This window comes from Elephas maximus, chromosome 24 (assembly GCF_024166365.1).
Source record: "Elephas maximus indicus isolate mEleMax1 chromosome 24, mEleMax1 primary haplotype, whole genome shotgun sequence".
Taxonomy (NCBI): Eukaryota; Metazoa; Chordata; class Mammalia; order Proboscidea; family Elephantidae; genus Elephas; species Elephas maximus.
The window spans coordinates 63,256,585-63,269,353 of record NC_064842.1 but is presented as its reverse complement, the minus strand read 5'-3'; the positions used below and the strand labels follow the sequence as shown (position 1 = coordinate 63,269,353).

The 12,769-nt window shown below is 36.4% G+C and overlaps 1 protein-coding gene across 2 annotated transcripts in view; it reads right to left on the bottom strand.

Annotated features, from left to right (window-relative positions):
• The window catches only part of CFH (complement factor H), a 115,325-nt gene that overhangs the window by 10,524 nt on the left and 92,032 nt on the right, over positions 1 to 12,769 (bottom strand). For both annotated transcript variants that reach the window (XM_049868192.1, XM_049868191.1), the window contains exons 12-15: positions 9,297 to 9,473; positions 7,939 to 8,121; positions 7,648 to 7,827; positions 4,873 to 5,049 (exon numbers count right to left, since the gene is read on the bottom strand). In XM_049868192.1, coding sequence (XP_049724149.1) covers positions 4,873 to 5,049; positions 7,648 to 7,827; positions 7,939 to 8,121; positions 9,297 to 9,473 — 717 coding nt within the window. The remainder of the gene's footprint in view (positions 1 to 4,872; positions 5,050 to 7,647; positions 7,828 to 7,938; positions 8,122 to 9,296; positions 9,474 to 12,769) is intronic.

The following is a 12,769-nucleotide window of genomic DNA, read 5'->3' as shown; positions in this document are numbered from 1 at the left end:
TCATAAATGATCATACAATAATTATTATGCTCTATAAAAAAAATTTTTTTTTTAATTTTTTTATTATATTTGTGGTGCAGAAACCCTGGTGGCTTAGTGGGCTAGTGCTACAGCTGCAAACCAAAATGTCAGCAGTTTGAACCCACCAGGTGCTCCTTTGAAACTTGATAGGGCAGTTCTACTTTGTCCTGTAGAGTTGCTATGAGTCAGAAACCAGTAGTTGGCAATGGGTTTGTTTTTTCTGTTTGTTTCTTTTTAATATATAGAGCCCTGGTGATGTAGTGTTTGTAACAGCCCAGAGCTCTTAATCAAAAAGTCAGCAGTTTGAATCCACCAGCTCCTTGGAAACCCTGTGGGGCAGTTCTACTCTATGGCATGAGTCAGTATGGACAGTTGGCAACAGTTTTTTGATATTTATACATGTAGGGCTCTTTGTAGCTTTACAATATCTTAATATTAACACTTTTGGTTTGTATTCTTATAGTTTTCCTTCTAGCTTCTTCCTTTGATTCTTTCTGTGATCAATCTTGAATAATTTATATAAAATCTACTTTAATTATTTCTAACCATTAGGACATTTCACAGGATTACCTGTTGCCATCGAGTTGATTTGGGCTCATTGTGATCCTACAAAGGAGAGAGTAAAACTGCCCGAAAAAATTTCCAAAAGCAGCTGGTGAGTTGGACTGCTGACCTTTTGGCTAGCAGCCAGAAGCTTAACCACTGTGCCACTGATGAGCCAGAGTAAGAATTAATTTACAATCAATTCACCTAGTACTGACTCTTGGCCAAGATTAAGAATTAAATATGTTCACTAGTGATTTATAGTGTGCTATTTCTTTCAAAACGTGAAACTGTTTATAGCTTGTTTACACTAGTTAGTGACATTTAGATTGATGATAGGTACACAGTTTAACAGATTAAACAGCCTGGCTTTAGTTATATACCAACAGGGTATAACAGACCCCTCTGTTAACTTGTGTCTAAACTCTCCTGAAACTGAGATACCTCAGGTATATCTTGTGGGTTTATAATCTGAAGATGAGGCATGTCCTGTCTGACTGAGAGGGGACTCTGGATGGCTGTACCTGAGAGTTTTTGACCTCTTTCTGACTCCCTGATTTTGCTTTTTCCTCTTGTGCTGGGAGCTTTACCTTTATCAAAGCCTCATACAGCTGTACCCTGGGAAGCCTTGGGAGGCCTTTCAGTTGTCCCACACTTTGTGATCTATCCAGGGAGATATTTGAATAAACCTCAATAATCCCAATTAATAACTTCAGGTTTTCTGTTTCTGCCTAAGTCAGTATGAGTATTTTATGTTTGATCAAAAATATTTTGCCTCATTATTGTTTTTATATTTCTTTGTATAATTTTTCAATGTATACTTATAGATTTATTTTCTTGTATTTTTTTCTGATATTTAAATTTTTTTGTTCAAATATTCTTAACTTGTTCTTTGCCTTCATAGGTCTAGCTAGAGTTTGATTTACATATTTTCCTAAAAACTGAACTATAAATTTATTAATATGCTATATATATGGATTTTTGATTATCTTATATTAATGTATGCTTTATTCTTTCCTTTAAGTTCTTCGGGTGTATGTCGTTTTCTAGATTCTATGTTGTAATGCCAATTGTTTTTATTTTATTTCCTTTTTTGCTGATGGATATTTTAAAATGATGATACTCCTGTTTTCATTGTATCCCATTGATTTCAATGTGTAATGTTTTCATTTAAATTTTTTGACAGTACTCTATCACATAGGGTCACCATGAGCAGGAATCAATGCGACAGCACATAACAATCACAACAAAGGCTTATATTTAGAAAATGGGATTGTTTAAATGCACATTTTAATTTACTACCATAAGAAATGAGAAGAAAAAATTAAATTCAAGCAATGGGAAAGGAGAAGAGAATAAAGACCACAGAAGAGAGAAAATTGTCAAAGAAAAACAGAAAAGAGAGAAAATCAATCAAGATAAATATAAACAAGCTAAAAGTACAAAAGAGAGGAAATGGAGAAAATTAAAAACCTTAAAATAGATTATTTGAAAAGATTAATACAATTGAAAACAAAACTGGGACAAGTGATCGAGATAAAAGAGAACAAAAATGATCAGTATTAGGGATGAAAAATAGCTATCACCAAGGATCCTACAGATATTAAAAGGAACACAGAACATTAAGTGAATATTGGGAACAACTCTATGCTAATTATTAGATAAGTTAGATAAAATGGACATATTTCCTAAATAATGCAACTTCCATACCCTGACAAAAGACAACAGAGAAAATCCTGATAGCCCTCTACCTGTTAAAGGAATTGAATTCTTCATTAAAAAAAAAAAAATTTTCAAAAAATTAAAACAATCGGATGACTTCAAAGATGAATTCTATAAAACATTAAGGGAAAAATAAGATACATATTGCACAGATTCGACGGCACTAGGTTTTATGGCACAGATACTTTCAAAGTACAGAGGAACAAGGAACATTTCTCAGTTCATTATATGAGGGTACAAGAGCCCTGATAACAAAACCTGTTGCAGATATTACAAGAAACTGTAAGTAAACACCAATATCCCCCGTGAACACATAGACACAAAAATTCTCAACTATATTTTATCAAATCAAATACTTCAAAATGTAAAATAGTAGTCATAACATTATCATAAGAATAAATATTACAATGAAGTAGAGTTTATCCAAGGAAGGAAAGCTTTGTTTTACATTCAAAAACCAATATATGGGATTCAACATTTTAACAGAATTAAGAAGAAAATCACTTAACCATATCAAAAAATGCAGCAAAACTATTTAATGATGTTGAACATCCATTAATGATAAAAGCTCTTAACTAACTAGGAATAGAAGGAAACTTCTTCAACCTGATGAAGAGCATTTTTAAAAATCCTAAAGCTAACTTCATAAAAAAAAAAAAAACTTCATAGTTGTGGCTAAATATCCAATGGTCAGGAACAGATTAAGGGTGTTTGTTCTCATCACTTCCTTCAACACTCTACCGGAGGTTCTAGACAGTTTCAGAAGATAAGAAAAGAAGCAAAAACATAAAAATGGTACAGAGAAATAAAAATATAATTTGCAATGATATAATTGTGTACGGAAAATTCTAAAAGATCTACAAAGCTACACCTAAATAAAGAAGGGAATATAGTATAAAATTAATATGCAAAAATCAAGTGTATCTATACCTGCTTCAAAAATTTGAAAATCCGAAGTTTAAAAATAGTACAACTATAATAACAAAAAATGTAAGTTAGGAATAATTATTTTAGAACTGCACACCTTTTACACTAAAGACATTCATGAGAAAAATGGATCAGATATAAATAATTGGAGAAATATATCACATTTATGGACTGGAAATCCAACATGGTTAAGATGTCTATTACCCCTACTTGTCTGTAGATTTGATGCCATCTCTTTCATTATCTAGGCAGATATTTTCTAGAAATTGATATACTTTTTTTTTAATTTTTATAGAAATACAAAGACCAGAATAGCTATCAAACTTGAAATGAAAATCCATTGCCCTCAAGTAGATTCTGACTCACAGCGACCCTACAGGACAGAGGAGAACAGCCCCACAGGGTTTCCAAGGCTGTAAATCTTTATGGGAGCAGACTGCCCCATCTTCTCCTGAAAAGCAGCTGGTTGGTTTGAACCACCAACGTTTTGGTTAGCAGCTGAGTGTTTAACCACTACACACAAAAAAAAAAAAATACACAGGTGCTCATTAAATCAATCTTGAAAGGAAGATCATATTTGGAGAACAAATACCGTGCTTTACAACTTACTGCGAAGTTACAGTTATCAAGGTAATGTGATTTGGGCATAAGGATAAATAAACAAATAAATAAAAAGTCCAGAAATAAACCAGCACTACTACAGTCAATTACTTTTCATTTTAAGATCTTTTTATCATGCGTTTTTAGGAACTGGGTATCCACCAAAAAAAAAAAAAAAGAGAGAACATCAACCTGTACTTAGCACTGTACTCAAAAAGCAATACAAGATAGACGATATACTTAAATGCAAATCCTAAAACTATCAAGCTTCTAGAAGAGAATGCAGAGGAATATGTGCACTTCACTGAATACAAATATTACTTGCTTCCTTAAAAAAAAAAAAAAGCGTAAACATGTTGAACGGTAGATAGTAGGTTTGCTTTAGGATTGGTGTGAAACTACCATCTGTATGCTAGACCTGTCTCAGTTAAAAGCATTGAGGGTAGTGGTACAAGGTTTCTCACAGTTGGAGAAGTCATTTATAGACAAGAAGCTTGGTAAGACTCAGATGAACTCTGCTATTCAATTGGAATTGGAGGTGTCAGTATGACTCGAGATTTTCAAGATAGAGATAGAACGGGGCCCTGGTGGCAAAGTGGTTAAGAGCTTGGCTGTTAACCAAAAGGTCAACAGCTCAAATCTACCTTGCAAACCCTGCTCTGTCCTATAGGGTCATGGAGTCAGAATCAACTCCACGGCAACGTGTTGTTTTTTTAGAGGTGAAAAAATGATAGATGATAGATAATCAATATAGGTGTAGGCATACATATGGATTGATTGTGTGTAATAAAAGTCCCACAGTAATGAGCACAACTTAGTGCCCAGATGTTGATTTAAAGACACCAAGTTTCTGCATGGTTGTTATACAGACAACTAATGCACAAGATATAATTATTACTTAGAAACATTGTTTTGTTTAGCTTTTAAATGACCTTGTGGCTTGAAAAGTATTTGTAGTAATAACTAATTCTTTAAAAGACACAAAGATACTACTTTTACAATTTAGGAAGAAACAGCATAATTTAAAAAAAAAAAAAAAAATCATAAAAGAGACCTTACCTGTGCAAGTTAGCTCGGGATCCCACCTTCCATTTATGCAGGTTGTTTGTTTGTTTTGTGATTTTCCTTTACAAGTGTAAGAAAAGTTTGCATTATGATTAAATTCAGTCTGATCTGATGGCATTGAATGAGATATAGGTATCTTTGGTAATTTACACATCTCAAGTTGTTCTGTTGCTGTAAAATAAAAATATTCCCATGAAAAGACAAATTATAAAAATTTAAGCATCTACTATGTAACTCTATAGAATTGGTGATATAATGAAATTATGATTTATGCCAATGAATTCTATCAATCCAGCTATTCCTGGTCATGTTGCATGTGATGGACTATTACATGTAAAAATAACTTTTGTGTCCATTCTTTGAAATATCAGAGTAAACATCTGACATAAAGATATATTGCACTTTGGGAATTGGATGAGTCTAAGAGGTTCACTCTCTTGGATGATCTACATATGGAACACTCATCATGCAGCCTAATGTGGCCCCATATTTGAAATGTATGTAAATGTGCATATACTTTTACTTTCCTGATGTAAAAAGACACTACATTATTTTTAATCAATAATATGAAAGCATTAAAAATAAAAATATTACCTATGGCAAGAGAATCAAAGAAGCTGCTCGTTTAAATGCTTTATTTTTTCAGAAAGGTAATGAAATATAAAATATACAGAATTTGAGTATTTTAGCAGCTCTCTTCAAGATCCCGCCCCCCCAAAACCAACAGATACAGGTACTTGAACCAAGAAAGGGGTGCTAAAAATCCTGACCCATTTTCTCATATAACCTTAGGGTCTTTGAGAAGTTATTTTATACACCAGATCATTCTATACCCCAATTATATTGCAATGCCATAGTAATGAATCTTTGTTGGCTCAAAATGAGTTAATATGTAGACTATGCAAACTTTTTATACAGCTACATATTTCAGTAATCCTATGATTATTAAAATTTTTTTTCTTTTTATGATTATGGGGGAAGCTCTGCTGGTGTAGTGGTTAAGAGCTATGGCTGCTAACCAAAAGGTTTGCAGTTAGAATCCGCCAGTCACTCCACTGCCAACCTAGGAGGCACTTCTACTCTGTCCTATAGCACCACTATGAGTTCGAATCGACTCGACGGCAATGGGTTTGGTTTGTTTTTTGTTTTTTAAGATTACGGGAGTCTTTTCAAATTTGGTAAAATAGCAATATAAGTCGTTGGTAGTATTTTTTGTTAATGATTAGAAAAGCAGTGTTGAATGAGGTTGAACAAAGTCAAGTAATTGGCCAAAGAAAAGCAATAGTTTTGTAATACAACCCTGAAAGAAAGGAGGCTGATTCAAAACATACTAGAGAGTTCAGACAAAAATTCCTTCCATCTTTAGGAAGGAATGACCTACAACATGATCTGGAGTAATGCTACAGACAAAGCAAGGTGTTCTTTGAGGGATAGTAACTGCAGGAATATCTGTAGTCAAGAAGAGTTGTTTTTGTCATTGACATGTTGTGTCATTAATGGTTTTATGAGTGGATTTCTTTATTAGGTGAAAAATAAACACATCTGGAAGAGTGAAGAACCCAGAATAGAGAGGGACCAAAAAAAAAAAAAAACACTGAGAGGGGTTAACCGGTAGAGTAAGGCCTACAATGGCTGGAAGGGGGTTACACTAGGCTGAATACATGGACAGAATTAAGTTGATGAAGGCAACTCTGAGTTCAGGAAGGAATAACAATTGAAGCTGAGGTATTGGTATAGGTTAGAATGAAAAGCGCACAGTTCTTATGCTTGATTTTATCTTGGGTTTCTCTCCACCTGGAATGAAGTGAAATCATTCATGGAGATCAAAGAGGACAAAGGTGAGGCTGGATCATGAAGGATTGGCGGTGCCATTAACAGGAATGCGTTCAGCAAAAATGTAAGGATTAATCAGAAACAGAGTTTACTGATTCATTTCACGAACCCTATTGAATGTCTTCTTTATGTCAGCCAGTTAGTTTTTTGGGTATTGGGAATACAGAAGTGAATAAAACAGGTAGGAATCCGTGTTCTCCTGGAGCTTGATCCTGAGCTTTACCTTCTCCTGGAATTTATTAATGTCTACAGATCTGATGATTAAATAAGAGTGGGCATCCAGAACTTCTGAATGAAGCACACAGGTAAAGTTTAAGAAAGAACTCGTTAAAATGAATCTGGGTTCCCCATCCTCCCAGCTGGACTTGGCCATCAAAGGGGCAGGATGAATCTCTTATAAGTGAAATCCATGTCAGATTTGTTTCCTGGCCCAACCTTCACTGCCTCATGTCACTAAGTTATAGCCCAACTGAGAGGGCCTATGGCCCCCCACTCTGCAGCAGCTTCACTGCCTTTTGCTGCATTGGAAACAGACTAAGGAATGATCACTGTTAGAAGCTTTGAGAGAGGCAAGAGTAGCAATATGGGTATTTTCTCAACCTTATTTCTTTTTTTCCAGGCCCTGAAGCAATGAGTCATATAATAACAACAGTGGTATTCATGCAAAATAGTTATGTTTCCTGATAATTTGTACTCTTATATGACAATCTGTATGTAAAATTTAGCTTCACAATTATAAAATAAACCATATTAATACCCTAATATTCTGTTGCTAGTTTATGTTTTTCCCCAATAGACACATATTGATCTATAAACAACAAATCTTTAGATTCATCACTATTCAAGAAATGACATTTTCAGCAATATCTCTAAATATATTTTTAAGATAAAAATAATACACTTTATTAAATGTCTATTTGAGAAGTATATTCTCACCAATGCACTGAGGAAGTTGGTTCCACGTTCCGCTGACACACGTAATTGATCTGTATCCAATCATTGTAAAGGATTCTTTGCAAGTGAACTCCACTGAATCTCCATGGTGATAGGGAGGGTCAGAGGGCAAGCTGTAGCCGTGCTCCAGTATAGGTATATCCCCACATGTACTCTCTTCCGCTACATAAATTTCACAAAAATAAGTTTCTCTTTAAAAGATAATTTGTCTTCATATGAATACAGATGCAATTGCTGATTCAAGTTTAAATATTAATATTGTATGTACATTACCAACACATATAGGCAAAGTTGTCCATTTTCCATCAACGCATTGAATTTTCTTAGACCCCTTCATTAGGAATCTGAGACTGCAATCATATTCCACCACTTCGTTGTGTTCATATTCTTCTTTCTTTGTTCCCTTAACGTCCCCGTTGAGGAGTTGAGGAGGTGGGCCACAAGAGTTTACTTGCCCTACAGTAGAAATACTGTTTAAATAATGGTTAAGTAGTTTCTTTTACAATAAAAAGTTAACCAAAGTGAAGAAATATTTTGTTTATTATTTCTTTCATGACAGTATTCTTAAACAATGAAAAAGGAATGGTGTTTACCCTGGATTCTTATTTCCCAATCCTGTTACTTCTACTGAACTACAGGAGCCCTGGTGGTGCAGGAGTCAACTGAAAAGTTGGCAGTTGGAAACCACCAGGGGCTCCACAGGAGAAAGATATGGCAGCCTGCTTCTTTAGAGATGTCCAGCCTTGGAAACCACTTGGGGCCGCTACAGGTTGCAATCGACTAGACCGCGGTGAGTTTGGTTTTCATGGGATACTGGTTGCACAGTGGTTAGGACCTTAGCTGCTACCTGAGTGGAAGGTCAGTGGTTTGAACCCACCAGTGGTTCTATGGGAGAAAGATGTGACAATCTGTGGCCATTAACAGTGCAGCCTTGGAAAATCTATGGGACAGCTCTACTCTGTCCTACAAGGTCACTATGAGTTGGAATCATCTTGATGACAATGTTTTTCTGTATATTTGTTTCTTACACTGAACTAGGTCATTGTAGGTATAGTTAAAACTTTAAAATATGTTCAATAATCTGTATATTCTAAAGAAGTGTACAGATTAGCAAATACGGTTGTATAATTAAAGTAATATTCATACTCCATGGAAACACTGTTTCAAAAATTTTTGAAAAAGTACAACTTAAGAAAATCTGTTGATCAACATATTTTGACTTTGATTAAGCCATACATGTGACTGGTGATTGAATTGACTTTAAACTGTTGGAATGTTGTGTAGAGAAGCAGAATGAGACTTGGGGTAAGACTCATCTATATAAAATATTCAACATTAATTGTGGCATTACAGGTAAAGGGGGAAAAAAAAAACAAAAAAATGAAGGTGTATCTCCAGTCTCAGCTGCCATACATGTATCTCTAAATACTCCTAATACACATTTCAATAAGCAATTGGAGAGATATCTATCTGAGCTGTCTACAACCCAACCCATATCCTTCCCAGGTATAACATATCTGGCTTAATGTGTTAGCTTACAATCTGAAAGGTCACAGAAAATGAAAAAAGGGAAAAAAAGGTGTTGATATCCAAGAAATAAATTGTTGTTCCATCAATTGTAAGATATTCACCTTTACATGTCGGGGGACTTGGGGACCATCCAAAGTGGTAGCACTGAGTGGAATCTGCTCCAACTCTTTTAAGTCTCTGTCTACAGGAGAAACGCAAGATATCTCCAACTCTATATTTGTTTTCCTTGGGTGAAGCTTCTAAGTTTCGGGGTAAATCAGGAACACCACATTCTTTTTCTTAAAAAAAAAAAAGTAAAATAGTTTAAAGAGAAAATATAATTTATCATTGCCAAAATAAATTTTATATGGTCATACAACAATGAGGTGCTGGGTGCTGTGCACACAGAGGGGCATCAGATAAGCTCTTTTCCTTAGAAAAAAAAACCTGACATTTTTTGTTCACCCTGTCAATTTTTGTGGCGCTCTGTGAGAAATATTAAGGTATTGAACAACAACATGTGTGTCCTGAAAATTTAGTTGTAAAGTAAACTTGCTTACTTTGGATCTCATTTTATCACTGGTATTTATAAAATTTAAGGTTAATTTTGTTCACTTTAGAAACATAAAATTATTCTTTCACATTAAGAAAAGGAAGCTACAGTTTTTTTATTGCACATTTAATAAAAACTTATATTTTGTTTGATGTAATTAACCCATTGCCATTAAGTCAATTCCATTGGGTTTCCATTGGGTTTCTGAAGCCGTAATCTTTACTCACGCAGACTGTTATATCTTTCTTCTGCAAGCAAGAAGGTGGGTTGGAACTGCTGACTTTCAGTTAGTAGCCAAGCACTTAACCACTGCACCATCAGGGTTCCTTTTAATACAATGGAGGAACCAGAATGCAAGAGTGATGCCATATCTAATGTATTTTAAGTTAGAGGATCATTAAAAATCAAATAATTGAATTTTTTTAAGAAGGAAGAAAATAGTCACTCATTAATTTATAAAGTTAAAAACTAGAATTTAAGACTTGGAATCATGCTAATAAGAAAATTCATGCCATCAAGAAGTTAAATATTAACACATGATCATAAAATTAAATGTAGGAGGCGGAGCCAAGATGGCGGACTAGGCAGACGCTACCTCGGATCCCTCTTACAACAAAGACACGGAAAAACAAGTGAATCGATCACATACATAACAATCTACGAACCCTGAACAACAAACACAGATTTAGAGACGGAGAACGAAGTAATACGGGGAAGCAGCGATTGTTTCCAGAGCCTGGAGCCAGCATACCAGTCAGGTACGGCACAAGCACAGAGACCTGCTCCACCCCCCTGAACTAACCCCGGGAGGGGGACTAGCCGGTTCCACGGGCGGCGTGGGACGCAGCCGTTAGGAGAAGTCCCCGGGAGGCAGTGACTGATCTTGGAGCAGAAAGAGCAGCATCCGAGCCGGAGAACCATCCCACAGGGATTTGGACTGCACGCAGGTACGCCATAAACACGGAGAGTTGCTCCACCCCCTGAACTAACCCCGGGAAGGTGACCATCCGGGTCGCGCGGGCGGCGTGGGACGCAGCCGGTAGGAGAAGTCCCCGGGAGGCAGCGACTGGTATTGGAGCGGGGAGAACAGCGTTCCAGCCAGGACACTCGGTCGCGGCACAAGCACGGGGAGCTACTCCACCAATCTGAACTAACCCCGGGAGGGGGCCCACCTGGTTCACGGGGGCGGCACGGCCACGCGGCTGGAGGGACGAGAAGTCCCCGGGAGGCAGCGACTGATTTTGGAGTCGAGAGTGCACCGTCCCAGTAGGGGAGCCTTGACGCTGGGCGTAGGGCTGGAAGCGGAGGATCTGACCGTGACTCCAGCGGGCCAGACCCCCCGGGGGCAATCTCCACACAGCCAGCACACATAGGCAACCCGCCCGCGGGAATCTCAGATATAATAGTCATTCCAAGCAAGACAAGCAACTCTGGCTATATTCTGAGGTGCTACTCTCCTATCTCTCTGTTCCCTCCCCCACCCTCCCCAGGCGGCTTCATTAACATCTGAATAGCCTGAGCCAGAGGGAGAACTCTGATAGGGATCTGACTGCAGTTTTTTTTTAGCGGATTTTCTGGAAAAACTAGTTTCCCAGTGATGGCTCGGAGACAACAATCCATATCAAACCACTTAAAGAAGCAGACCGTGACAGCTTCTCCAACTCCCCAAACAAAAGAATCAAAATCTTTCCCAAATGAAGATACAATTTTGGAATTATCAGATACAGAATATAAAAAACTAATTTACAGAATGCTTAATGATATCACAAATGAAATTAGGATATCTGCAGAAAAAGCCAAGGAACACACTGATAAAACTGTTGAAGAACTCAAAAAGATTATTCAAGAACATACTGGAAAAATTAATAAGTTGCAAGAATCCATAGAGAGACAACATGTAGAAATCCAAAAGATTAACAATAAAATAACAGAATTAGACAACACACTAGGAAGTCAGAGGAGCAGACTCGAGCAATTAGAATGCAGACTGGGACATCTGGAGGACCAGGGAATCAACACCAACATAGCTGAAAAAAAATCAGATAAAAGAATTAAAAAAAATGAAGAAACCCTAAGAATTATGTGGGACTCTATCAAGAAGGATAACCTGCGGGTGATTGGAGTCCCAGAACAGGGAGGGGGGACAGAAAACACAGAGAAAACAGTTGAAGAACTTCTGACAGAAAACTTCCCTGACATCATGAAAGACGAAAGGATATCTATCCAAGATGCTCATCGAACCCCATTTAAGAATGATCCAAAAAGAAAAACACCAAGACATATTATCATCAAACTCACCAAAACCAAAGATAAACAGAAAATTTTAAAAGCAGCCAGGGAGAAAAGAAAGGTTTCCTTCAAGGGAGAATCAATAAGAATATGTTCTGACTACTCAGCAGAAACCATGCAGGCAAGAAGGGAATGGGACGACATATACAGAACACTGAAGGAGAAAAACTGCCAACCAAGGATCATATATCCAGCAAAACTCTCTCTGAAATATGAAGGCGAAATTAAGATATTTACAGACAAACACAAGTTTAGAGAATTTGCAAAAACCAAACCAAAGCTACAAGAAATACTAAAGGATATTGTTTGGTCAGAGAACCAATAATATCAGATATCAGCACAACACAAGGTCACAAAACAGAACGTCCTGATATCAACTCAAATAGGGAAATCACAAAAACAAACAAATTAAGATTAATTAAAAAAAAATACACATAACAGGGAATCATGGAAGTCAATAGGTAAAAGATCACAATAATCAAAAAGAGGGACTAAATACAGGAGGCATTGAACTTCCATATGGAGAGTGATACAAGGCGATATAGAACAATACAAGTTAGGTTTTTACTTAGAAAAATAGGGGTATATAATGAGGTAACCACAAAAAGGTATAACAACTCTATAACTCAAGACAAAAACCAAGAAAAACGTAACGACTCAACTAACATAAAGTCAAACACTATGAAAGTGAGGATCTCACAATTTACTAAGAAAAACGCCTCAGCACAAAAAAGTATGTGGAAAAATGAAATT